The sequence below is a fragment of the Podarcis muralis genome, chromosome 6, assembly GCF_964188315.1.
Source record: "Podarcis muralis chromosome 6, rPodMur119.hap1.1, whole genome shotgun sequence".
In the NCBI taxonomy this organism is placed as follows: domain Eukaryota; kingdom Metazoa; phylum Chordata; class Lepidosauria; order Squamata; family Lacertidae; genus Podarcis; species Podarcis muralis.
In genome coordinates this window covers 33,988,344-34,015,868 of record NC_135660.1, presented here as the reverse complement: position 1 = coordinate 34,015,868, position 27,525 = coordinate 33,988,344, and the positions used below count along the sequence as shown (strand labels likewise).

Here is a 27,525-nt window from a genome sequence, read left to right as displayed (position 1 = left end):
CCCTGCTATTTTGGCAGTCTGCTTGATTCTGGTGGGAGCAGCGGTAAAAGAGACAAGGGGATGTCAAGAATCTTGCAGAAATTATGAGAACTGTACTTCAACAAATATGTTATTTAAAGGTGCATTAAGTTTTACATTCCAATCTTTGAGTCAGGCTTCAAGATACACAATTTAAGTGTATAACAAGGAAGAGGAAGACCATAGCTAGTTTTAATATGATATACATAAAGAGACTGGAAAAAACTGCTCTTTACTGCTCTTTTTTAAGGTTGTAAAGGAACCTCTGATTAATGGGGAGGGGGACCCCCAAAGTTAGGTGTGTGAAGCTCCCTTAGATTGGAAATAGCCAAGGCAACCTAGGATGCAATATAGTATCTTATTCATAATACTCTGGGCTCTTCCTTTGCCTGCATGGTATGATTGCATCAGATGTCATGGTGATTGACAGGTGGGCAAACTCATCCACCTCTCCAAGTGGCTTGTGGGAATTGGGGAACAAATCCATATTAAAATGGGCTTAAGTCATTCCCTCTCTCGTGGAGCTGCAGTTGAGTGTCTTAACTGAATTCTCAGCACCTTCACCCAAATATCCATGTTCACCAAATGATAAATTTCCATGGAACTTTGAAGAAAGACAGGGTAGTTAAGTTTGTGATTTAGATCAGTCCAGGAGATGTTACCTATATGTGGGAAAAAGAGAGTTTCTATTAGCAAAATTTAAATTCTGCGTAAGATAGAAATAAACCTAACATGCAAAGGTTGGAGAAGTATTATATGCTGTTGCAAGTGTAGATGGCTATTTATATATACTGTGTATATATTGCATTAAGGTTTCAACTGCATTCACAAGAAGTGCAGAATATATACCTCTTAAAAGAAATAATCCGATTCAGGTGGGTTCTTCCCCCCTCTATAAATATTATAAAACACACAATTGTGTTTCTTCAAAATTTTATTTCTATTTAAATTATGGGGCCAGCCAGATCTTCTAAGAAATGCATTCATCTGAAGAAATGAAATGCTTTTGTGGAAGTAGAATTACAATTGTATACATCTTTTTTGTTTAAAAACACTTCTCACATTAAATAACTTTTAGTAATATCTTTAAGCCTTCACACAGATAAGAAACCACTTCCAGTACAATAGTTTTTTTTTAATATGAATAGCACATCAAATGGTCTTAAATACAACTTTTTTGAATGCCAACACTCCAAGGATTAATGTTTGAAAAAAGTTAGAGCCACTTTCTCCCATGCCAAATAGTAGAGAAGCAAAACCAATATCCAAATCCATCTTTGAACTTCTTTATATATACACATACATAACTTTTTAGCATTTCTACATTTCCCCCCTAAAGTGGAAGCCTTATGCATAATGGAGAATAACTTGCCAAGTAATATTTTCCTTTTCTTAACTACGATTAACCAAAATATAAAAAAGGACAGAGTACTGAACTATAATATCATCTCATGGCCAGTTTTGCCTGTCTATATAAATGATTTAATAAAGGCTTAATGATTACTTTTTCTTCTTTCAGTAGACATTATGAATCACTTTGCAAAGGACAGGTTATGACCACTAAAGGAAGCATGACAATGCAGAGATGGCCAATATTACTAGAATCCTATTTGCTGGATTTACTTTCCTACTTCCTTCATGAAAGCTGTAAAAATTAGCTAAGGTGTCAATCAGGAGATTACTTTAATCATTAGTGAAATAATTTAACCAGAAAGAAGCTAGAAAGCAATAAATAATTTTAGAGCATTCTCATTCAGGTTCAATCATGCAGAATTTGAACTTCCATACTCCTAATCCATAAAGTTGGCTGGCTGGTTGTGATCTCAGTACTACTATTAAGATGAATAGATAGTATTTTGATAACATAGTTGAGATATATTTAGCAGATTTTTTTTTTGTTATGATCACAGTAACAAAAAGTGGTGCAACATCAGTCTTTCTTAAAAAATAAATACTGATAGTTTGCAGCATTAACAAACAAGATATTGACACTAGGACAGTTATGAAATTATGGTTTTTGAAGTAAAGGGGAATTATTTAGTTATTTACCATCACAACTACCATACCGAATGTTAACGATATGAAAGGAATAGATTCTCTATGTACCCACAAGGAAAAACAAATTGATATTAATTTAGCATAATCTTTATAATTTTGCAATTGGCTGAACACAGCACTAATATAGATGGATAAGGCCGACATTGAAGGATATAGGTTAGTGGGTTCCAGAACTATATTTTAGTCTACCCTAACTGATGGCACCCCATTAAACCAGTGAATACAGAGAAATTGGATTTTCTTCTTTTTAATGCTGCTGTATTTAAGAAATGTGAAATGAGCATTTCCATGTGATCCTAAGTATTCATTACAGATGAGCTTTCATTTTGCAAATCTCAGTATCAGGTAAAAGATACAGACTAATACATTAACATTCCTCTGCTGTACAAATTAAATCCTTTTTAAAGAAATGAGCAGCCTAGGAGTTATATACAAAAGAAACCAACAAGCATTGTTGAAATGAAATGCAAAGTGTCACTGCTAAGCTCTACTGTCTGAAATACCTTCAAAGTAAAATTAACAAAAACCCTTAGAATGTATTTCCAAGTCTACAACTCAATTTTCAACAAAATCACACACACTCTCTCTCTCAAAAAACAAAAACAAAAAACCTACAAAGCAGTGAAAGGCATATATACATTTTCCTTATGAACTCTGAGATTTCACTCTTTAGAAGTTGCTATGTTTCAGTATCAATTTTATTTGCAAGACAACTGTTCATCCCAGTAAGCTCACATTTCCCCTTTGATTACACATAAAGCACTGCACATTTTTTTTTAAAATCAAGGCATACAATCTTATACTATGGTGCCAAGTATGCACAGATAACATTGTGCTCGCATCTCATACAAGGTTAAGTGCAAACGTACGGATTGAATCAGATTTGCAAGCATGCACCCCGTCACTTAAACTACTCTAATACCTTCTTTTCCTATCCCAAACTATCTTCTATATGTTTGCTTTCATGAACCAACAATCTCCCCCCGCCCCCCAAACTTCTAAAAACAAGCAGTGTGCTTGAATTCAGACACAAATACCAAGAAAGTCCACATTGTGCAAGAAAGCAGCAGCTAGGTTTGTCAACTTGGACTAAAAAAAAAGAGAGAAAAACAAACACTGTTCACTGAACAGCAGATTAGCAGTAATGTTCCTCATGAATTGATAAGAGTGCCTGATGCTGAATATCTAACAGCAAATGCTGAATTTGGATTTAATATTTTAGGGGTTTATAGGAGATTAAGCTTCTTGCTGTGCTGGTCTTTTCAAATCCCTGATCTGTTTAACTAAATAGGTCTTCTCATCATTAAATTGTTCATCCTCGGTCCTGTCGTTCTGAAACTTGCTGAGGAACTCAATAAGTTTGGTCTGGTTCTTTAGGAGGATATCTAATATAGGCTGCGTCTTGTTAGGGTTGGCTACGAACACCTGCAATGAAAGAAGATGGTCAGTATAGGAAAAGTTCAGTTAATATATCAGAAAATATTAACTCTCAGAGGAATATTTACATTTATGTAAAGTATGAGCCAAGTCTACAAGGTGCTAAAAGCCCACAGGCAATGTTTGTGCAATTATTAGTGACAAGGACCAAGCATCACTTAAAACAACAGAATGGATTATTCCCTCCTGGAATTCATTAGTTTAACCTATTAATGGAACCAATGTTCCTAGATACTATTTTCAAAATGATTTAGTGCATTTGAATATGCATATTCGCAATCCAAGTAGCACCAAGCAAAACTGCTTACAAAGGGTTGTGTTGAGAAATACTCATTAGTGCAATTAATGAAATAATTCATGCAGAAACTTTTGTTTGTCACAGGATATTAAAAACAAATATTACATGCAATATTAAGGGGCTTCTTTTCAGAAAAATGTAGGGGATCTGTTTGCTTTCAAAATAGCTGCATGTGATATACCGTATTTTTCGTCCCATAGGACGCTCCGTCCCATAGGACGCACCTAGTTTTTTTGGAGGGAAATAAAGGAAATTTTTTTTTGCTTTATTCCCCCCCCCCCAAAGCAGGTCGGGGAAACCGAACCAGGTCGAGGAACAGCGGGATGGCGGCGCTGCGCCTCCCTGCTGTCCCCCGAGCTTGTGGGGCTGGCCGATGTCTGCCCGGCGCGAGGCTGCTATCCGCAGCGTGGGAAGCCCTGCGGGGAAGTCCCGCAGGGCTGCCTAGGCTGCAGAGGTGTTCCCGGAGCGCCGGGCGCTCTGCTTTCAGGGCGCCCGACGCTCCGGGAAGCAGGCTGCTATCCGCAGCCTTGACAGCCCTGCGGGACCTCTCGCAGGGCTGCCTAGGCTGCAGATGTGTTCCCGAAGCGCTGGGAGCTCTGCTTTCAGCGCGCCCGGCGCTCCGGGAAGCAAGCTACTATCCACAGCCTAGACAGCCCTGCGGGACCTCTCGCAGGGCTGCCTAGGCTGCGGATGTCTTCCCGACCCCTCTCGCTCTCCAAGCTTCAGCGAAAGCCTGCATTCGCACCATAGGACGCACCCAGATTTCCCCTTCATTTTTGGAGAGGAAGAAGTGCATCCTATAGGGCGAAAAATATGGTATTTATTTGAATGTTTTAGGAAAAATGATAAGCCTGTCTCAGAGAAGGATTCAGTTAAAAAATAAATTTGACTTTGAAACAGAATTTGCTTTGTACAACATACCCCACCCACGCTTTCCAATACTTATCCAATACTTCTCATTCAGTTACGTCAAGCCACTCTGGTGTAGTATTAGATCAATGTAAGATTAGATACCTTCTGTTTACAGGAAGTCTTGAATACCATTATCAACAACATTTAAAAGCTGTTTCTACCTTAAAGACATGAAAGGCTTCAAACTGAATGTTGCGACTCTTGTCTCTTAGAAGGTTCATCATAAGTTTGAGATTTTCAGGTTTACTGATGTATTTTGTCATAATTGTGAAGTTGTGCCTATCCAACAGTAGTTCACCAAGCAGCTAAAAAACAAGAGGGGGGGGGGAGGGAACTGGTGAAGTTTTCCATAAGGGCTATAAAACTCAGTCAACCTTTTTGTTCTTTAGCCACAATGATTTTTTTCAAGAGCCAGAATTTCTGGTATTATAGTCTATTACAACTCTATTCTAGTGCTACCTAAACTAGCATTACCGAGTCTGCATAATCAGGATGACTTCAGGAAAAATTGGATGCGATCCATTGATATTTGTTGTATGTTGCAGGTAACACGGGAGAATATGTACAAGCAATCTTGTGCCAAATTAAACCAGAGTTTAAAGGATACTGTGGCCAACAAAATCCTGAAAAGTCTTCTGACTTACAGCACAAGGAGAAAACACACTACGGCCATCTTTAAGATTTTGAGGACCTCAATGGGCTAGTCAAGTTCAGCATTGGTTATTATGGCAAAGCATGAGGTGTATGAGGGGCATAAAGACTTGATCCTTGGGGTGGACATAGAAATTTTTGCAGTTTGAACTTCATGAGTGCAGAATGCTAGATCATGCTGTTTGTTTTTACAGTGAAACTGTTGATATGAATCAAGGTTTGGGGGAAAAGGTTGTGTATGTGTCCATGTGTATATTAACATATTGATATACTGATGAGGCAACTTAGGAAACAAAAACTTTCCAGGTTTTTACTCAACATTTGCAAAATGTTTGAGTCTTGCAGCTATAGAACCTGTACTAACCATTAAATGTTAGAATATTGGTTTCCTAAAGTATAAAACCTCATGCTTCAAAACTTTCTTAACTGATCAGGAGACAACGTAGAATGAATAGCTAGCTTGGTCCTACCTGCTGAAATTAAGTTCTTCATAATATTTTCTAATGTCAAAATAATTAAAGTCAGTAAGGTCTCTCTACCTTAAGCGACTGTCGTTTTGTCACGTAGTTTTCTGAATGGAGTAACTTCTCGTATTCACTGAAGAACTGAATGGAGAAAGAAAGAAAAATCTAGGTATCACAAGCACTCTGGTTCCAAATGATTACAATGAACTGGAAGCAGAAATATAAAACACAGAAATAATGTAAAGATTTAAACATTTCAAGTATTTTGCTCCAATTTCTGTATGACCAAGTGGAAAGGCTGAAGGAAATTTTCAGGCAATTCTTTAGGCAACAACTTGACAGGGAACACAAGCAGATTTACATTTTCATTATCAGATGTGACCAGCAGATGGAGCACGGTTGTCACACATGCCTTGTGATTATCCTGGCACACCAAGGAAACAGGTTTCTTAATATACAATTTCATTCCCAGCGTTTTTAGAACTGTACAGTTGCAAGATTTTGCTGTCAAACATTGAACTTGCATTGATATGGAAATAAGAATACTAAAAACTGAACAGATAGCAGTTGGGCAACATTGTGAAGGGATAGCTTGAAACTTCTTTTAGGATATAATTAGCATTATTAAATAACAACATAATTAAAAATAAAAATGAAATAAAAGTACATACCCTATCATAATGCTGTTCCAAGAACTCTGCACTGAGCAGCTTGTGCCTTGTTAGTAAGTCCTGAAAACAAGAGATTACACGGTTATTTAAATAGCATTTCACTCTCTTTGGGCAATTCCTCTTCTAAATGGCAGCCAAGATGGACCTTAGTCATGTCAATTTAAATGGATCTATTTTCAGTAGGACTAACATTGATTACAATTCTCTATCTTTCAATGACAGAGGCCCTCACACTTTGATTCAATGTGGTACAATTAATTCACTTTGGCTTGCTTTTGGGCAGTACCCAATGTTCTGCCATTTTGTTTCAGGTCAGAAGTAGTGTTTCTGGCTCTGGGAAAATGCTTTCCTTAAAAATCCTGTAGTCTTGAAAATATTCACCTTTTCCGTTCTGTTTGGTGCTAATTACTTTATCATAACCATACTATGTAATCTTCCTCAATTATTTACAGTCATACCTCGGGTTATGAACGCTGCGGGTTGCGTGTTCTCGGGTTGCAGACCACGCCGAACCTGGAAGTACTGTAACGGTTACTTCCGGGTTTCGGCGCTCGCACATGCGCAAAACCACAAAATGACATCACGCGCATGCGCTGAATCACGTCACGCGCGTGCACAGACGCGGCGCTGCAGGTTGTGAACATGCCCCCTGCATGGATCATATTCGCAACCCGAGGTATGACTGTATATGGGTTACTACAGTCAATTATAGATCACATAATGGAAGGAATTTTGTCTGTATGCTACATAGCCAGCTAAGTTTGACATGACTAAGGTCCATTAATTTTGATGGGTCTACTCTAAGTAGCAGGTACAACCTACCACCTCTGCAGATATTTTGAAGTCACACAATTAATGTGAAGAATGCAACAGTTTATATTTGCCTTCAGGAAGTTATGCAAGGCTCGCCTGCTCCTGCAGCAGTTAAAAAAAATTAAAGGGTATTTTTACTGCTGAAATTGTTGTGATTTCGTTAATGCTGCTCTATGGCTGCTAGCTGCTGATATTAGATTGTTGTAATGAGATTTTATATACTTGTTATCTGTTGTATGTTTATCTGAAATTTCATGGGGAAGGTGTGAGATAGATAGATAGATATGAAGTAGCTGTCAAAATTCAGAATGTGTTACCTTGAAAGTTGCAAAAGCGTCTGAAGCGATGTCAAATGTTGACATTTCCACATATCTGAAGAAGTCGTAAAACTGCTCTGACCACAAGATTATTTTTGCCAGTGGCTCATGTCTGATGCACTCTCTTAACATGATTCCACAATTCAGAGCAATTTCTGGGGATTCGTAACTGCAAAATGAGACATCAACGTAATTCACTCAAAAAGAGAAATATGATCACAGGAAACTTTTTACCTCCTTAAAGTTTCAGCAACTACTGTATATAATATTTATTAGTAAAATAAATTCTACAATTTCAGTGAAACTATTTTAACATTTTCTGTGCCACTCTTCAATGGCAACACTCACTAGGGTGGCACTGATGCTCTCTAATCTTGATAAGTAATATAGGAATAGACATCTGCACTTTCAAAACACTTTCACAGTTCACCTATCTACAACTACACTGATCAATGTCCTATTAATTTTATATTCAATATTGTGCACCAGTTCAATTTTTTCAAATTGCCTGGCTGTCAGGAAGATCTACCACAAATAGCTGAATTGCCATTTAATATATGGTTGCCAGGATACATCCAAAAGGTGTGGAGATCCCCTGGAGCAATGTGAAGAGATACAACAGCAACTGAACACTGCCAATCTCCTTCCTCCTTTTGCATGCACAGATTGGCTTTCCACTTGCACACAGTGATGCGAGTTAGATCTTGGCCTATGGAAATAGCAAATTCTAGATTCTAGATTAGAATTTTGCTCTTTCAATGGCTTACACTCTAATACCTTTGAAGGGATTGATGTAGCAACATTCACTAATACAAATATTGAACCTCCTCACCATCTATGTTTATAGATTATATTGGCAAATATTTTTTAAAGATACTACGTTGCGGTGGTGGCAGCAGCAACAGCAAATTATGAAATAGCCAAGAAAGGGTGCTGTGTGAATCTAGTCTGGGAGGTAGTTCAAAAGGATACGTCTGCATTCCAGAGAAGGCCTCTGTCACTCCTTGTTTACCTTCTGATGCTAGAGGCATTTGAAGCAAGGCCTCTGCAGACAATCATAACATATATGCCCATTGGTATGAGAGAAGATTGATTCTTCAGATAATTTGGCTCTGGAACAACTACTTTCCCCTCTCTATGACAGTCAGGTTCATAACCTCATATGCTGCTAATCTACAAAGGCTTAGGTTGCAACAGAGGTCAGGAATACTTATTACAAACTTCATATGATTAGAAAGCTGTGTCCCTTTAGTCTTTCAGACTTAATGACCCTCATTCACGCCTTTAAAATGCACTGAACACAAAGCTGAATTTAATTGTTTGGAAGCTCCAAATAAATTAGAAAGGGGTTTCAAAGCTTCCTCATGGAGATGGAATGTCAGGAGCATTTACACTGGTACTCCACTATCTGCAAAGGCTTCTTACCATATTTGTGTTGGTTTGACTGAAAAAGCTCTCAGTAGTTTGAACTTAAATTTACCTAGATTGCACCTTAGCTATTAAAGTAATCTTAACATTTAGTGGCGATTAATGCACTGTTACCTACACTTGAATGGGCAAAATTTGAATAAGTAAGTATAGTTTAATGTGTTCAGAACACATTGCTTGTTTGGGATTTCCTGCTGCATTCGGTGATGTACAGAGTGGATTGGTCTGGAAATGTGGGGTGAATGTGGCCTCCCTAATATTTTAAGATTATCTATCTTCCTAGTTAAGGAACACAGCATCTCATTCTGAGAACATCAAGCTATTTATGCATGCAAAACTAAGCACCTAAAAAATATGCTATACTGCTTTCCCCCAAGAACTAGCTGGTGTGAGAAAGGAAAACAGAAGCTACCCTAAACATTTGGCCAAATGCAACTGAGATCATCATCATTAGGAGAAAAAATAGTAAAGAAAAATAACTGGGTTCTGTTGTGTGAAAAGCTTCCAAAGTGTTTTAAGGTTGGCAAGCTCTCAATTAACCGTTTTCATAGGTTGTTTGTTTTTGTTTTGTTTTTTTAAAGGAAGAGATGTCATTTCCTTAAGTACGGAAGAAAACAATCTCAAATACCCCTCTGTTTCAAACAGTACCAACACTTACATTATGCATTAATTTGGTGTAAAGTGTCACATTTGTTTCATTGTTAGAATGTTAAAAAACCCAAGCATGATGCTTCAATGAAACAATGCAATTAATATAAGAAGCGGAAACAGCAATATGGCAGGGAGTGAACATAATGAATTAGCCTTTGTCTGGGCAAGCCTGAGCCAACGGTGTATCATAACTACAAGGATATGGATTGTGTATCACAAGCCACAGGGTGAATTGTGGCGCATGACTTCAGTTTGAAGTTCTGCTCTGTGAACAATAGGCACAGGGTCAAATGTCTTGGCCCAGTTTGCAGAGTCAGATAATTCTATGTGCAAAACCGCTGCCAAACTGCCATCCTATAGGGAAACTTTAAGGTGAACATTTCTAAGCAAAAAGGCTGTTATCGCATAGCACCAAGGCAAACTATGGCTTAGTATGAAGGCATGATAGGGAGATTGTGACTGCATCATTCCTCCTGTGGTCTTGCTACTATTTAAAAATATAATGACTGAAAACTCCTGTAGGTTCCTTGTTGTGATGCCAAAGTATGTCCTTTTAAAAGGTTAGTCACCTCTATGCTAAGCCAAACCATGCCTTAAGTCACAGCAGTGGGGACCAGAAGAGTAGAAAAAATGGCTGCAATCTCCTTTTCAGTAGCCTACACATTTGTGATAAACCATGGTATGGCTTAGCATTAAGTGTGAACCAGGCCAAATACAACTTAGGAAAGAAGGGAAGGCACCAAATGCAAGAACAAAAGGGGAGAGGACCTCAAAGGAACATAGGAGGTGATTTGCTGTCCAATGTGTTTTAAGTATTAGTTACTCCCTTGGAAGAGTAAGGATTCAGTTTATTCAAAGAGAAACAAAACATGTAATTCACATCATTTATGAATGTGTGAGCTTCAAACATAGTGTCTCCATTGCCCTTTAAGGTCTCTTCCACATACAGTCAGTAGTCACTTTCATAATTTTGGTTTAATTTTTCTAGCAAAGACCTATGACCATGCAAGCAACTTCAGCCATCTGTTTTTCACAGCTCAGTTTGACTTCCAATCACCGATAGCGTACCTCACTGAAGAGAGCAGGAGAAAGGGGGTGTGTGTGTGACCTAGTCTTAAGCTGGAAGTACAGCAGTTTATGTTTGTTTATACAACATATTATACGCACCCTTTTAACAGCATGAACAGTATATTTTGCTGAGTGCAGATGTATTCGACTGTGGGGGTTCTTGTACCAATTTGCCTTCTCAGAATGTTGTTGAATATCTGAGCCACATCCTTTTTGCCCTGCAAAAAACACAAGCCATACAGCATATAGAATCAGTGGTGAATATAAAAAGGGATAACATGAAGAGACCATAACTTTATGCCTTTAAAGCTGCAAACTGAATTGTCCAAGACTTGCACTTACTATTGCCTAAGAATTCCCAAAGCATTTGCTATTGTGATGCCAATTTTAATATATAAAGCACAGAGCACAGTTTAACCAATGACACAAGTTTAGGAGTTATGGTTTTATTTAGTCCTAGAATAAAATTTATCACAGTTATATATATCACTGGTTGCTGCTAGGAATCCCCCTTATCCAGTCATGATTTGTGTACTTTAAGAATGAAACCAAACTACCATACCTGAAGTTTCCATCCCATGTGGAAGACTTCCACAGACTTAATCTGTGACACACTCTTAGCAGGTAAACTTCATGTTCTGAATTGACTATTAGGCATTTGAAAATGGAACAGTATCTTGTTTCATGTACCTCAACATGAGTTACACTTGTGTTCATGACTACTCCTTTCTTTATATCAACTTCCTCAGAACAGTTTATTCATTTGCTTGTAGCTAGTAGATATTATTACAAGCAGCAGGAAAAAGGCCACAGGCAATGCCTTAAAACATTTATCTAGGAAGATCATGTTGTTGACAGGGTTTCTTTGCTAGTTCAAGGTGGTTTAAACCAGGGGTAACCAACATACTGTCTTCCAGATGTTGTTGAACTACAATTCCCATTAGCATCAGCCAACATGGCCAATGGTGAGGGATGATGGAAGCTTTTACAGCAGGGGGCCAGTCTACTTTCCCTCAGACCTTGTGGGGGGCTTGACTATATTTTGGGAAAAAATATGAACAAATTCCTATGCCCCACAAATAACCCAGAGATGCATTTGAAATAAAAGCACACATTCTACCCATGTAAAAACATGCTGATTCCCAGACAGTCTGTGGGCCAGATTGAGAAGGTGATTGGGCTGGATCCGGCCCCCGGGCCTTAGTTTGCCTACCCATGCAGTAGTTCAACAACACCTGGAGGCAGTGTGTTGGCTACCTTCGCTTTCAATGTTACTCTCAGTATATGAGAGCCATTTTACTATGAGCAGCTCCCATGCAGCTGAGGTAACAGACAAGAGTCTCAAACAATATGGGTGAGAACAATCACATGGGCTCAAACTGGAGAAATGGCATCCAGCCAAGGAAGAAGTGCTGTTATCATGGAAAGAGACCCATGCCACCAGTAGCTGTCTATAAACATTATCCACACCAAATGGAAGCTGCAAAGGGGGTGGTGGTGCTTGAAGTTTTCTACACACCCACCTGCACAAATAGTTGGATGTTGAGCTGCTGAATATAAATGCTAAGTATTTAAAAGACAAATGATTTTCTAAATTCCAATTCCATTGTAAGCTGGCCCAAAGCAGCACCAGAGCTCTTTGTTCCGGCAATGAGTAGGACAGTGTTTCTGGAAGCGGCCTCACCCAAACCCCACGTATCACAACAGTCAAGCGTCATTCACCAGCTCAGCCAATTTTGCCTAGGGTCTCATTATTCTTTCCGGACTTGCCATTAGTAACAGTATTTCCTTGTTAGCCGCATAATGAACTTGGTGATGGTTCACAATAATACACAATTACATCATTGTTTGAACTATTTACCACTTCCAATGATGTAACTTTGTCACTATGATGATAAACACACGTCCTTCATGGGCAGAGGTGAAGACTAAAAGCTACTAGTACTGACCCAAGCAGAAGAAGGCATTTAACGAACAGTTTTCAGAAGAAACCAAGAAAAAAAATCACTCCAGTAGTTGAAGTAACTCCCTGGGGGCAATTGTTTTAATAGATATGAAAGATATTTTGTGGTCCACACACAACACCCTGAAGATCTGTCTGCCCACAAACCACTGGACATCTATTGAAGAAGAGTAAATGCACACCTCAAACCTAGAACACCTAATATCCCTTCCATAAGCAAACAATACCTCTGGAAAGTAATTATGTTTATTATTAGTGGACTGGATGAGAGCCAACAAGCTGAAGCTTATTGTAGGTAAGATTGAGGCACTGTTAGTGGATGGATGGGAGGTGGTCTGCTCTTGATGCGGTTACACTGCCTCTGAAGGACCAAGTATGCAGCTTAGGGGTACTTCTGGATCCATTCGTATCACAGGAGGTTTAGACCACCTTGGTGGTGCAAAGTGCTTTCCAACAGTTTGGCTGGTGGCCCAGCTGCACACCTATCTGGACAGGGATAGCCTAACTTCTATTGTCTATGCTCTGCTAACCTCTAGGTTAAATGACTGCAATGCGTTATACATGGCACTGCCTGTGAACAGTTCAGAAACTTCAGAGGGTGCAGCAAGATGGTCTGAGCATGTAATGCCAATTCTGGCCTGACAGCATTGGCCTCCAGTTGGTTTCAAGGTCCAATTCTAAGTGATGGTTTTGACCTATAAAGCCTTAAACGGCTCAGGACTGCAATACTTCAAGACAACATCTCCCCATATGAACAGACCCTGACCCTGTGATCATCATCTGAGGCCCTTATTTGTGTGCCTCTTCCATGAGATGTCTGGGGAGTAGGAAAACAAGAATAGGCCTTTTCTGCAGTAAGTCCCCGTTTGTGAACACACTCTCTCCCCAGGCAGACATGCCAGGCAAAATCATTCCTCTTTGACCATGCCTTGGGATGATTAAACAATCTATGGCCTTAAAATGTTGTTGATGTTGTTGTTGTTGTGCTTTTATGTTGTGAATTTTGTGTTTTTGTATTGTAAACTGCCCTTTGGAATATAAATTTAATAAACAAAAACAATTTATATCCCACCTTTTCCTCAGAACCTGGACTCACGGGGGGACTTACAAAAATTAAAATGAAACAACAAACAAACAAAAACTCTTGCTATGCTATACCTGGGTTTCTCAGTAAGCATATATGGAAAAGGCAACCTCAAAGGAGACAGTACAGAAATAACTGGTTAACAGAATGAATGTAGTTTAAGAAAGTCATTTGTTTAAAGAGAAATAAGGTTTTTTAGCATATGAGTGTTTTCTAGCTCTTTAAACAATGTAATTTCGACTTTAAAATTTCCCTTAACAGATCACAAGGATCTAGTTTTATAAGACATCACAGTGGCTTTGTGGACTTCCTGATTAATCTATTCTGGAATGCACCTCCAAGGGGAAAATATCATTCATAACAGTGTCAGGTATGACAATAAGCAGAAGAGACCAGAGAGAGTTGACATTCCAAAGTATACTAGGATCCATTGAAAGGACAAACAACTCTGTTTCACAAGAGAATTAAAAGGAAAATTCTTGGAATAGCAGAAGCCTTTATCCAATTTACATTCATGCACTATTCAGATAATCAAAATGACAAAAGAGTTGTCACCTCAGTACCAATAAGCATAGCTAACGTGCCTTGAGCAAGTTCACCAAAATCTAGCAATCCTTTGCAGCCACAAAGGTTCCAAATGCACACATGCAGATACACCGCCTGCAGGGCTTCTGTTGCAATGCCATTAAAAAAGGAGCCATTTTGCTCAAGTGAAACATTACAATGCACACACAGCTTCTCCTTTCACAGAAATTACTGCTGAAATTTCACTCTCCCCAGATCACCAGGCTCAATATTACCTCTCCGCAAAAGTCTGCAGGCATGTGATGAGCTGGGTGTCCCCCTCCCTCTGCAAAGTTTGTCTCATTTAGAATTATGAATTTCAGGCTTTGCATAGACATCTGGCTGGACACTGTGAAAACAGTATCCTGAACTAGATAAGTAAGGCTCTTCTGATGTTCTTCTGAATCCTACCAATCACATAGCATATTTTCCCATCCCTGGTCTAGGGCAGCAGCAAAAATTAGTAGGAGTGGATCCACAAAACTGTGGCCCCAGGATCATGACCCTGGATGCCTTGAGCGGTTTTACTTCCCTTTGAACATGAGGGATCCTGTGTGCTTTACCTTTCCAGGACTAGGAGTCAAACTGCAGTAATAGGTTGGGTATAAAATGTGCTATGACAATATAGTTCTTTTGATGTTACAGTCAAACAACTGTCTAAGTATTAAATGTTCCTTAATAATTAATAAATCCAGAAATTTTATGTGTGAGCATATATTCTCCATCACTTTCCAAACTACAGATTAGGAAGATCTCTTTGGGGAACATGGTTTTCTAAAGCAACATGAATTTGAAACTAAAGCTGCAATGAGACTGTGTAACATTTTCTTACCTCAAAATCAATGAGTTGTAGGTCAGCTACTAGGGTGCTAAGAAGACCACTGTTGTATAGCTCCTGAGCAAGCTGAGCAACAGCTTCTGTCTGAGGCTCCTTTTCATTTGTGCCATACAAGATTTCTTTCATGGCAACTAAATTTTTGGAAACTTCTTCAGTAGCCTGAGCAAGGAAAAACATAAAAGCTGTAATTGTTTCAAAAGCCAAAATCAAGCTACTCATTAGTATGTGCTTGAGCACCAAAACATGCAACAGATATCAAAATGAACAATGAACATCAACACATATTTCACTGATAAAATTACAGCCCCAACTTCTGTCCACCTATGCATACCTACCTCCTGGTTATACACTGAAAGAATAAAATTATTCCTAATTGGTTAAGTGGTGTTTGTTATGTGCTGAAAACACAGAGAGCTTCAGATGGCTAAATGCAATAGATTTTTTAAATACACAATTTCACTGGTGTAGTTCAGCCAGATCACAAAATCCTGGGGTGGTGATGAGAGTTCGGTGTGCCACATTCCCACAACCAGGGGAGAGTGACTAAGCTACAGAATAACTGGTAATCCCATGACACTCTACAATGGGGGGGAATGGAGACGATTTAGTTGGGGTGGGGGAAGCTAGCTGTCATCTGAACATATTCCACAAAAGGACCAAGAATGCCATACTTTAGCTGAAAGTCAAGGATGTTACACACTGAATAAAGGTTAGAGAGAGAAGGGGGGCGGGGGAGTCAGAATGCTAGCAAGGTCTGTTCTATGACTAAGTAAATATTTACTGCACCAAGAGCAATTATATATGCCACAAACCAGCACAGTGGCAGTTTAAAAATAAAGCTGAGGTAAACCAAGAAGCTGGAAATAGATCAACATACACAAAATTGTCCAGAGATAGCCTAACACAAAGTGACATGCTGAAGAACAAAAAAAAACCCTAATATTATTTCCTCACTCCTACATTATTGGAAGTAAAATCCACACCATGCAGGGGAGACATCTAAAACCTAAGGATGTTGATTGTTTTTCCAACCTCACCCAATAAACCACCATTGCCAAATTTACCTGCAATCAATATCACAAGAAAATGCCACCCTAAATGAATAGGTGAAACATGCCGCCTTCCAAGGCCATCTGTTTGAGGAGAGCAGAGATGTGGCAGTAGGGGCAGCTCGCAAGTGAGAGAAAGGGCTTTCCAACCTCTCACTATTTGTAATGGCATCATTTCATCAAGAAACATGGAATTTGAGGTGTTCTCTGTTCCTAGAACTCAGTCAGGAAGCAGGACTTTTTTTCAGCTAGAACTTGCCAGAACTCGGTTCTGGCACCTCTCAGGTGGATGACATTGCCATCATAAGAGAAAAAGGGAGGTGTTCATGGTGAGTTCTGGCACCTCTTTTTCTATAATAATAGTTCTAGGTAGAGAAAACGATTCATTCCATGCTCCCTAGGAGGAAGTGATATTCCTGAGGATATTTAGGAGAATCATTTCCTTCATGCTGATTAATCACCCTCTCTTCTAAAAAACAACAACACACACAAAAACAAAAAACAAGGCTTGTTTGCTTTGGAAGGGGGAAGTTGTGGAAGAAATGTCATCCTGAGCTCAAAAATAGGAAGAGTTCAATACTGAACTGTTCCAAAATTCAAATACCCTCAGTATTTTTAAGCCATGAGATCATCAGCCTTTCCAGAAACTCAAAACAGGAGTTGATCTGGTCAAAAGGATTTCTGATACAGCAGGGAGGCTGCCAATGAGTAGGAAATTGCAACTCACGTTTGAAAAGATTTAGTGCACACTTACATATGCTGTCAGCATCAAATTGGTTAAGAGGATGTAGGATTAATGATCTGGCATTTCCTATTGTTTCAACAGGTTCTTTGGCATAACATGAAAAACAGCTGTTAAAGACCATAAGCAGTGCTATATTAAGCAGGAAAAACAGGTATTTAAGAAACCGTCAAATCCCTCTTGCCTGCTCTGTTACAAATAGCAATCAGTTCTACAGGCTGCACATTCTTGCTTTCCAGCCCCAATTGGGACCATGGCTGTTTAATGCACAGGGGTTATAAATGGGAACTTTGTGAGCACTGCAGGGTGGAGAGCATTTGGTCTCTATTCAATCAAAAATGCTTAGCTTACAGAAGGGTTGTTCAACCTCTTGCCAGGTAAATAGTAGTTTTGAGATCACTGCAAATCTGAAGTAGTTCCATTGCATATGTGCACGTCAATGTGCAGGCTTGCACACTGCACAGAAGATATGCACATATATAGAGAATCCTAAACTGAGCAATTCGTGTGAGTTTCAGTGCTACAAACTTCTGCAATACACATTCACTGAGGTCAGTGGGGAGGCAACAATATGCTACTGTGGACTCTGGTGAGAAGAAGAATGGGGTAACACCAGAAACAGCTGCTCATTTGTTATTTTGAGTAATTATTGTACCCCTTGAGTAAAAAAACTGGAAGCTGTGTGTATCAACCATATAGGAAAGAGAGAACTTTTAAAAATTTGAAGCCACAATCTCTACCACATGTTACTTTCCAGTGACATTTTTCTTGTGACACCTAAGTTAATAAATAATTCTTATGGAAAATGCTAATAATAATAATAATAATATACTGCACTACACCTGCAGGTCTCGGGGTGGTTCACAGGATAAAATCACAATATAAAAACACAAAATATATAATCAAAATAAAAACAGAAACCACCGAATAACACCCCCCAAAAAAACCCACGCATTTTAAAAGGGCACTGGATGACAATAAACCAAAGGTCTGGTTAAAGAGAAACGTTTTTGCCTTGCACCTAATGATGTATAATGAAGACGCCAGGTGAACCTCCCTGGGGAGAGCATTCCACAAGTGGGGAGCCACTGAAAAAAGTCCTGTTCTTGTGTTGCCAGCCTCCAGACCTCTCATGGAGGAAGCACACGAAGAAGGGCCTCAGAAGATGATCAGAAGATTGTACATGAAATCTTTAAGTGCATTTGTGTACCACATTTCACATATTAAGGCGTATCTAAAATGTGAAACAGAATGCCCTTCTTTATAAAAGAAATGAAAGGAAGCTTAAGAGGCAGCATATCAGGTAGTGCGGTAGACGGTACCATTTATAAAACACGACACAATCATGAAGATTGGTTTAACAGGATTGTTTCCTTAACATGATCCTCCATAAAATGTATGATTTACCTCTGCTTCAAAACTCTAAACATGGTATCCATCTTCTCAATAGCATAGCTTATTTCTAAGAGTAGTACTTTAGATACACTGAAGATTAGATCATATTTTGCCAATTGAGAAGAGAGGAAAAATTGTAGTGAGAAGAGTTATAGCTTCGTTAGAAATAGAAGGAACTGTGTAGTTAGCTCAATTCTTTTCCACAGCAGCTTCTGCCACCCAGACAAATAAGTCCATATTGTCTTTTGGATTCCCAAGGCAGCAGCTAGAAAGATCAAGCTCCTTGCAGCCAGAAAGGAACGGCACAACACTCTTCCCACCATTACTAATTAAAATTCCAGGTGGAACAATAGTTATCCTATTGTGAAGAGCATAAACAACCAATGGACTAAACCCTTGCCTGAATCTGAATGCCTAATTCCCACAGTGATTTTAGTTCTGGTTCCAGAAGCAAGTGACATCAGCTTCAAGATAATTTAATTTGCTCCAACCACCCAAGAGATAAAACAATTAGCCGCCGCTAGGGTAGTAACTTTCATCCAACGGCTTCACAGGGTAAACTCCAAGAAGTTAAGAGCACTAGGGAATATGCACATTATAAAGGGAAATGCCATTCATGTTTATACTTGCATGGCTATATTAACACCAGTCTTTTAATTTCTTGCAGTCTGTGCATCCCCAACCCCCAATACTACTTATAAGAGGCATATTATTTTGTAGGGTGTTACAATTTCTTTTTGCAGGCACAACCTGCAGTGCTATGTGGGCAACAAAGTTCCACACATTCTGTTGTGCAAACCAGAGCCACATTTCCCTGTAGATTTGGAAGTATAGAACACCACAACAAGGTGTAGAAAAGTGGAATTTTAGGCTTATAAACTGTACTGGTTGACTGAGAGAAAACTAACCTGTGCGTGAACATTGCTGTGTAAATATTTTCCTACAACATCCCAGAAAACAGCTATTTAACCAACTGGGCCACATTTAAAAGCCTTCTCAAGCAAACAAATTAAAATAAAACTAACAGTTCAGCCCATAATTATGTGACAGGACTGCAGATTGGGCTGTGATTGCTAAAAGGCTGGTCTCTGATGTGCCTTTTTAATTCTGCATTTTAAAAATAGCTTTTCCAACCCATCCTCAACGATTGACCACAAATTATTTAAAGTTTGCTTTGATTTACTATCAGCCTTCCCCAACATGGTGCCCTCCAGATGTTTTGGACTACAATTCCCAACACCCTTACCACTAGTATGCCAGCTGGGACTAATGGAGTTGGAAGTCTAACATCTGGTTGGAGAAGGCTAATTTACAGGAATATAAGAAACGTATGCTGGGAGCCCTGAACCCTTAGGAGCAGATTTTTTGAGGGAGGTGAGTTCCATTGGTGCAAGCATAAGTCCATTGTACAAATGGGTGTGCATGTGTCATATCCATGTGTACTCTCTCACACAAAAGCACACAAGAAATTGTTTTGAAGATGAAATGACAAAATAAGTAAAGGGGTGAAACAAAGGGCCAAAAAAAGACCCCAACTTTGCCATATTTTTCAAATCATAGATTCCTCAAGGGTCCTGTCAGGTGATCAGTGGGTGATCATTTCAACACCTGTGGAACTTGGTCAAAACTTGTTTGAAACATGCCTGCCATAGAAAAATAGATGCAAATTAAGCAATAAACTTGGGTTTTCAAAAGTGACTCTGGAGGCAGCTTAGCTTGCATTTCAATTATAACAACCTTTAGTATAACTGAGACCTCCTTTTCCATTTAATGCCATTTTGGTTTTTCCAGCTTTTACAAATGTGCCTTTCCCCCAAAATTAATTTCTGTCTTCATGAAATTATGTTCCCTTTTAAGTATATTAAAACATCATCATCATCATTATTTCTGCCATCCCCCCATATCCCCTCAACAAAAAAGCAGTGCTTCATTTGATATACCGTACTTCCATAGCTGCTACATTTTCTGTGCCACTCCTTCCAGAACAGTTACTTAAGTTCCTGCATGCATCCACCATTGGCACCCCAGTTCTCTACAGTTGCCTGAATATATACTACTTCCTCTCCCCTGGTGTAACTGGGCTCCAAGCTGTCCAGATCTTGACTCCTTTGACTTTGAGAGATGTTAAATGTGGCTCTTTATTCTTATTACCAAAGAGACTTTTGGTCCTCCCATGTTCCTAGCTGGTGTCCCCAAGTTGGTCTTCAAAATGTTGTGCCATACAGCTAATTTCAAAGTAATGTTTCCTCTGATTCAGTCATCCGGCATGGGAGTATTTCTGGCTCAAGCACCTGTTTCAAAACTATTTGTACATCTCTCCAAGGGAGACACAATGAATTTATTATTATTTATTATTTTTGCAGTGGAGGTGGAAAAGACACTACTTATATTTGAAGTTAACTGAAAATGTTTTGGAGAGAAACCTTACATCCCTTCACTATGCTATAACTAGTTTCTCCTCTGCATCAGTGAGACTATGGGTATTTTTCAGCAACTGAATATACATATTTACAAACCGGGTTGTGAAGATCCATGTTTCAGCCATTCCTTTAACTGTTGCACAGACTAATGACTTCTAAGTTTTTCAAGTACTGCATTCAACATAAGGGAGAAACTTCAGACTAACACTTGCACTAAGGAATTTCAAGAACATTTATGCTGAGATGTCCTATAGTCTGGTGGCTTGAGAAGATGACTACACCCATCAAAGTTGTTAATAGACTTACATCTCATACTGGTGGGCAATCTCAAGCGACTGATTGCTGAGTAGTGGGTCTGAGATAGGAAAGAATCAGGTGAGAATGCAGGCAAGGCTCAGGAAAGAGTAGGTTTGAGATGGCATGATGGTAGTAGTGACAGAAAATAAACTAGTGTAAGTTGGAAACAGCATCAGCACTGGGGAGTTGTCCATGTCCACATAGGCTGCTTACAAAGATTTGAAGCATTTGGGTGCCAGCATCAACAAAGAGGAACAGTAATGGGTTCATGGAAGCATTACTTTAGAAAAGGGAGAGGAGACACAAGCTCTCTACAAAACTAATACATAGCCAGTACATTATTCTCCTGCATGAAGAGCACATATTTGTATTAAAACGGATCCCCAAAGAAGCAAATGCAAAAACATACCTTTTCTACTTTCTTGTCAGAAATATCTTGCTTTTCTAGCACTGCCATACTCTCCTTCAGATTCTTCACTATGTCTGCAGGAGACTTGTGTGATTTGCCAAAAGGAAATGGCATGGTTGCAACCTAAACACGCCTCTTCTTCTACAATTCCTTCACCTGTAAAAAAGTTTAAAAGAGAGAGCCTGTAGTTAGGAGCAATAAAACAAAGCTTAGGACTGCTTAGCCTAAGCAAGCAGGCACCACAATTGAACAAGATTTTACAGTGCTTTCTACTATCCTACTTCCTACTATCATCTTACTTTTTTTTAGCAAGAAACTTTGCAACTTGTATTCAGAGTCAAAATCCTGTTCTTGAGCCCCTCATGTCTGCCTACGACACTGCTGTGAGGAGGTCAGAAGTATCTGCTTCCATTTTAGACAAAGTGCAGGTTGCTGTGATGTATAAACCCAAGACAAACTGTAATTAGTGGAAGCAAGCCAAGTTCATATCATAGTTTATGAAAATGGCTAATTTTTGCTAACAATAGTGAAAATTAGTGAGTTTTTGGTCTGCGGCTAATAAAAAATGGAGCCACTTTGAAACTTTTCATTGCCATTGGGCCACAGGAGAGGCAGAATGTAGCCTTGTTGAAGCTTGTCCTGGTAAAACTAAACTGCCGTGTGTTACAATTACAAATGATAAAAAGGGACCAAACATGCAGAGGAAACATTCTCTTATCTTTTGGCCCCCACACTGAAGTTAACAGTACTCATATGGGATCTCAGTGCACAACTGAACTCCACAGAGATTAGGATCAGTTTATTTTTACATTGTAATTTTCCAGTAGTTCTATGATGAATACTCTATGGTTTCAAAAAGGATCCAACTCTCATTAGTAGTATGGTCAACAACCTCTGATACAAGTAACACAAGCCACCTGTAGGTAAAGTGCTTGAAGTACAGACCTGAAGGTATTTAAAATATGAGTAGCATTCTGTAACTCAGTAAACCTTTTCAAGCAATATTTACAGTTTACTTATTCGAGTACAAAACGGGTAACAATAAATGCTTTAGCAGCCTAGCCATCAAATATGCATGTGCTAATTAATAAATGTTTCCTTAAATTACTTCATGACTGGACTTCCAGCGTTCTCGATAGGATACAACAGAAAAGCCTGTGCTTAAAAAATGCTGATGGGTTGGTTACTCCTGCCGCAAACAAAAGGACAGTTGAAGCTGACAGAGCAGAGGTCACAATGTCATGACAAAGAATGCCTGTCCCCACCTGACACAAATGAAAATAGCCCACAGTCTGGGTCAGGAAGCAAATCGCTACTGCTCAGTTTACAACAAATGTAAATAAAAACCTTCATTGGAACAATGTGGGGATGGACAGTGAAACTTGGCACAATTCTATGGGCTCACAATTTCAAGCCTGAATATTTCCATCAGTCAGGCCATTCATAGATTTCAGCTGTTCTAACGCCATTATCTGCAAATTAGAGCCAGCAGTGGCTTTAATCTGCAAATAATGCAAATATATAACTGGAAACAAGTTAGGCAGTAGAAGCTACAGGTTAAAAAAAAAATAGGGCCTGAGAATTGCCACAAACTATACTCAGTTAGGGGGCGGCTCGTGTGCCGGTCAAACGACCTCCGCGGGCTGCTTCCAGCCCATGGGCCTTAGGTTGGTGACCTCTGCTTTAGACATTACAGCACAGTGTGCAAGGAGGCAAGGCTTACTTATGCCTCTATTCTTGCTGCATGTTGTAGCATGGGAAAATTGCACACCTGTGGGAAGCAATGCACATAAACACACACATTTGGAATTTGCACAGTCTGTCACAGCAGAGATGTGCATGTTGTCCTTTCAGATGTTACACCAATAATACAAGAAGTGTGCCTGCTTTTTGTGAATATGGACTGAAAGGAGAACAAATTAATCTATACAACGAAATATCTGGGTTTTTTTGAAGTTTTTATTTACCCCATGAAACTCTGGCCAGGATTCTAAAAGCTACATAGACAAATGGAGGGGGCCTGCACCCAGCTCATTTCCCCCCTTTTACTTGGAGCAGCAGACTACTATGCCATATCATAAATTTAAAACCCCCAGAAATACATAAACCGTTTACAATGGCAGAGGGCTTCTGTTCAAGAAAAGCAAGTGCAAGTCACTCTTGATTTGGGCTCATGGAACAATGTTATCTTTGGATCTGGGCCATAGCCTACAAATAAACATAGGGTTGTAGCCAATATTAGTCATATCAAGATAACACCCCTTGAAATTATTGGAACCATGTTAGTCATGTTCATTAATTTCAAAGGGCCTACTCCAAGAATGACTTATGTTAGATACAATCCACAAGTTTTGGGTTGCAATTCACAATAATATCACCACTAGTCCTATCAGTCTGATACATGAAAAACCTGGAGGATATATTTATGCTCAGAATCTTAGAGAAGATGTTAGAATGGCTAATTCTCTACTTAGAGCTGCATGATTTCATTATTTCTACATCTGATGGCTCAAGGTGTTAGTGATGGCGCTTTTGACATTTTATCACTAAAATGAATGCGCGCACACACACCACCACAACAAAACTGAGTAAAAAACCAAAATAATTTACATAATGATAAAGGGTATGGAAACTAAGAGTTGAGGGAGTTGAGAATGTTTATCCGGGAAAAGAGTCTGAGAGGAGATATGATAGAGATTTTCAAGAATCTTAAGGGCTGTCACATGGAAACTGAAGTAAGTTTGTTTTCTCCTGCTCCAGAAGGCGGAACCTGAACCAATGGATTCAATTTACAATAAAGGAGATTCCGACTAAACATCAGGAATAACTTTTGACAGTAAGAGCTTTTAGACAATGGAACAGACTCCCTCAGGAGGTGGTGGGCTCTCCTTTCTTTGAGGTTTTTAAGCAGTCACTTCCAACTCTATAATTCTATGAACACTGAGATAATCAATATGCTTCAGCCATCAACTGGACTATATTAATCCGTCTGTTACAAACAGAATAGCAGAATAAAATAAAATAAAAGTATAGATCCACTATTCCCATGTACTACAGTACTTATCTGCCTACAATGCACAGTAAAAATTTCGGTTGTATCCAAAACTGTCCATGCACAAGTGGAACAGACTTCTACTCATGCAACAGGGGATCACCTTCCTCTCTTTCTGTCACCCACAATTCCACAAGAACATTTCTGTAGGGTTGATGGACCCCGCAAAGCACATTTTAGGTGCATACAGATGGCTGCAGGGGAGAAGAGGGAGGTGTCTCAATGCATGAGCCGGTATGCTTGCACAATGTTGGCTTCCACCCTGTCATTAAGGCAATTTAGGCCACCTATAGAAACTAGTTTATAGTACAAATAAGTATAGCAGCAGGAAGAAAATTTATAAAAATAAGGTGAAGGACTGTCCCTGTTCTCCTTCTCTCAGAATAGTAAGCAGTTTAGTGTTTTAATTAAAATGCCATTTTTTCTAGAGCTGGAGAAATACTTCTATTCCAAGCCAGCTGCCATTATGAATTTCTCAGATATGCATGCTAGGTAACTCCACATGCACTAAACTGGGATGTTTGCAAACGTTTTTCATCTGATGAAGCAGCTGAAAAGATTTCAACTTCAAAAGACTGCTTAGTTCTCTGTAGCTGGAATTGTGAATGACAGGGTGTGTGGGGGGGGGAATAGGGGGAAATACCTATTTAGCAGATTGCTACTACCTTTGCTGCAGGTGGAAAATGCCAAATCATGATCTACGAAGAGATAATGACAAGCAACCCACATCAAGTGATGTCTTATTAGAGACAGGAAACTGTTCACTCAGGTCCTTAAAACTAAACACTGTAAGGACAGTGTGTGTGTGTGTGTGTAGGCAACACGACCATTTTTAGGAACGTGCTAGTCTATCAAAATGCTTCGGTCTCCATCAAATATCTTCCACAGGTGTTGAACTAAATGGTTAAGCTACCCTTTATATTCTAATGATAGTCCACAGGGTTCTAATAAGGTTAGTCATCCTATGAGCTTTGAAAAAGCATAGTTTTTGTCAGGGTGTTTAGTCTTAATGGTGGCAGTCTATTGTAACTATCTTTGGGTAAACTCCTGCTAAGGTGGTGCCTGACAGATGCCCTCCCTGATCCAAAATCACCTTGCAATTTAAAAAATGTAGGGAAGGAACATTCCCTACCATTCCTTTTGTTAAAAAATTATACAGAATGAAACTTCAATTTTTCATCCAATCATATCAAGATGAAAATTCCTCAGCTGCACCACAGGGGAATGGAATACTGCCTGGAACAAGGCCCTTGTTTATCCTCTTAATCCCTGGTTTAGTAAACCAACCTTCAACCACTTCCTGTCTCTTTTCTTATGTCAATATTCCCTTTCACATTATCTTACTTCTGCCCCAGGGCCTGTTCACATAAAACCAAGGCTCTTATCCAGGAAAAGTACATACTTCTGGAACAATTTAGCATACAGGTCATGAACCCACTAAAAGAGGATTAAAATCATATTATATGAACATCAAATCTTCGACCATGTACTAAATTCCCCAAAAAACAACAACTGGAAAACAGGTCTGTCCTTCATCCATGGCCCATGTTCTAGCATTTTTTATTTAACAAGTAGTAAATTGTTTGCACAGAACAATGTTTGGGGTGTGATTATATGGAATGCAAGTCAGCACTGACTGATCATCTTGAAAACTAAGAGAAGTTGTGGGGTTTTTAAATAAAAAAGTATTAACCCCTTGTATCTGAAGTGGTGACAGCAGCCACGAAATTAAAAAACGCCTGCTTCTTGGGAGAAGGGCAATGACAGGCCTAGACAGCATCTTGAGAAGTAGAGACGTCACCTTGCCAACAAAGGTCCGTATAGTTAAAGCCATGGTTTTCCCAGTAGTGATGTATGGAAGTGAGAGCTGGACCATAAAGAAGGCTGATCGCCGAAGAATTGATGCTTTTGAATTATGGTGCTGGAGGAGACTCTTGAGAGTCCTATGGACTGCAAGAAGATCAAACGCATCCATTCTTAAGGAAATCAGCCCTGAGTGCTCACTGGAAGGACAGATCGTGAAGCTGAGGCTCCAGTACTTTGGCCACCTCATGAGAAGAGAAGACTCCCTGGAGAAGACACTGATGCTGGGAAAGATGGAGGGCACAAGGAGAAGGGGGTGACAGAGGACGAGATGGTTGGATAGTGTTTTCGAGGTTACCAGCATGAGTTTGACCAAACTGCGGGAGGTAGTGGAGGACAGAGGTGCCTGGCGTGCTCTGGTCCATGGGGTCACGAAGAGTCGGACACGACTAAACAACAACAACATTTGAAGTGGCTTTATCATTCATCATTTAGTACATTTATATCATGCCAGGTGATCTGTCATCTATCTGGTCACTAACTATGGGGTAAAATCCTTTAAAAAGCTCAGCAATTTCAATCCTAAAAAAAGCTCAATAACTTTGGCTGGCCCTGACACATGTTCACCTCATCAAATCTGGCCCTCTTTGAAAAAAGTTTGGGCAACCCTGATCTAGGTTAACTTATCTTGGGATCCAAGCCAGTATTTAAAAGTACTGTAGTACTTATGTGAAATGCCAACCTACCTGCAGTATTACACTGTCTTTTCTAACAACTCCATGAATAAAAATGAAACGGGTTGAGAGAAAGAATGTTACATAAAAATCACATAATATAAAAACAGTCATACCAGACAGAAGCCTTGGGATTCCACAATGCTTGATACACTAAGGATAACAAAGTTCAATTAAACATTTGACATGGGTAAATATTTTCTACTAACCCATAAAAAGCCAAGTCACTGGTTCATGTGACCAAATCCTTGGTCCATGTTTATCACAACACTGGTCTCCACCTGATTTGTTTGTTTTAAAAACTTTGATATGCCTTTTTAAGATTATCTGGTGTAGATAGGCAATTTTAAAATTTTAAAATTCCATTACATTTAAACAATAAATTGACT

The 27,525-nt window shown here is 39.3% G+C and overlaps 1 protein-coding gene across 2 annotated transcripts in view; it reads right to left on the bottom strand.

Moving 5' to 3' along the window:
- Window positions 1-1,132: 1,132 nt before the first annotated feature.
- CAB39 (calcium binding protein 39) overlaps window positions 1,133-27,525 on the bottom strand; it is a 47,885-nt gene continuing 21,492 nt past the window's right edge. For both annotated transcript variants that reach the window (XM_028731006.2, XM_028731007.2), the window contains exons 2-9: window positions 21,548-21,703; window positions 15,230-15,394; window positions 10,886-11,004; window positions 7,640-7,808; window positions 6,510-6,569; window positions 5,914-5,979; window positions 4,885-5,028; window positions 1,133-3,501 (exon numbers count right to left, since the gene is read on the bottom strand). In XM_028731006.2, the coding sequence (XP_028586839.1) occupies window positions 3,313-3,501; window positions 4,885-5,028; window positions 5,914-5,979; window positions 6,510-6,569; window positions 7,640-7,808; window positions 10,886-11,004; window positions 15,230-15,394; window positions 21,548-21,661 (1,026 nt within the window). In that variant the 5' untranslated portion in view covers window positions 21,662-21,703 and the 3' untranslated portion in view covers window positions 1,133-3,312. The remainder of the gene's footprint in view (window positions 3,502-4,884; window positions 5,029-5,913; window positions 5,980-6,509; window positions 6,570-7,639; window positions 7,809-10,885; window positions 11,005-15,229; window positions 15,395-21,547; window positions 21,704-27,525) is intronic.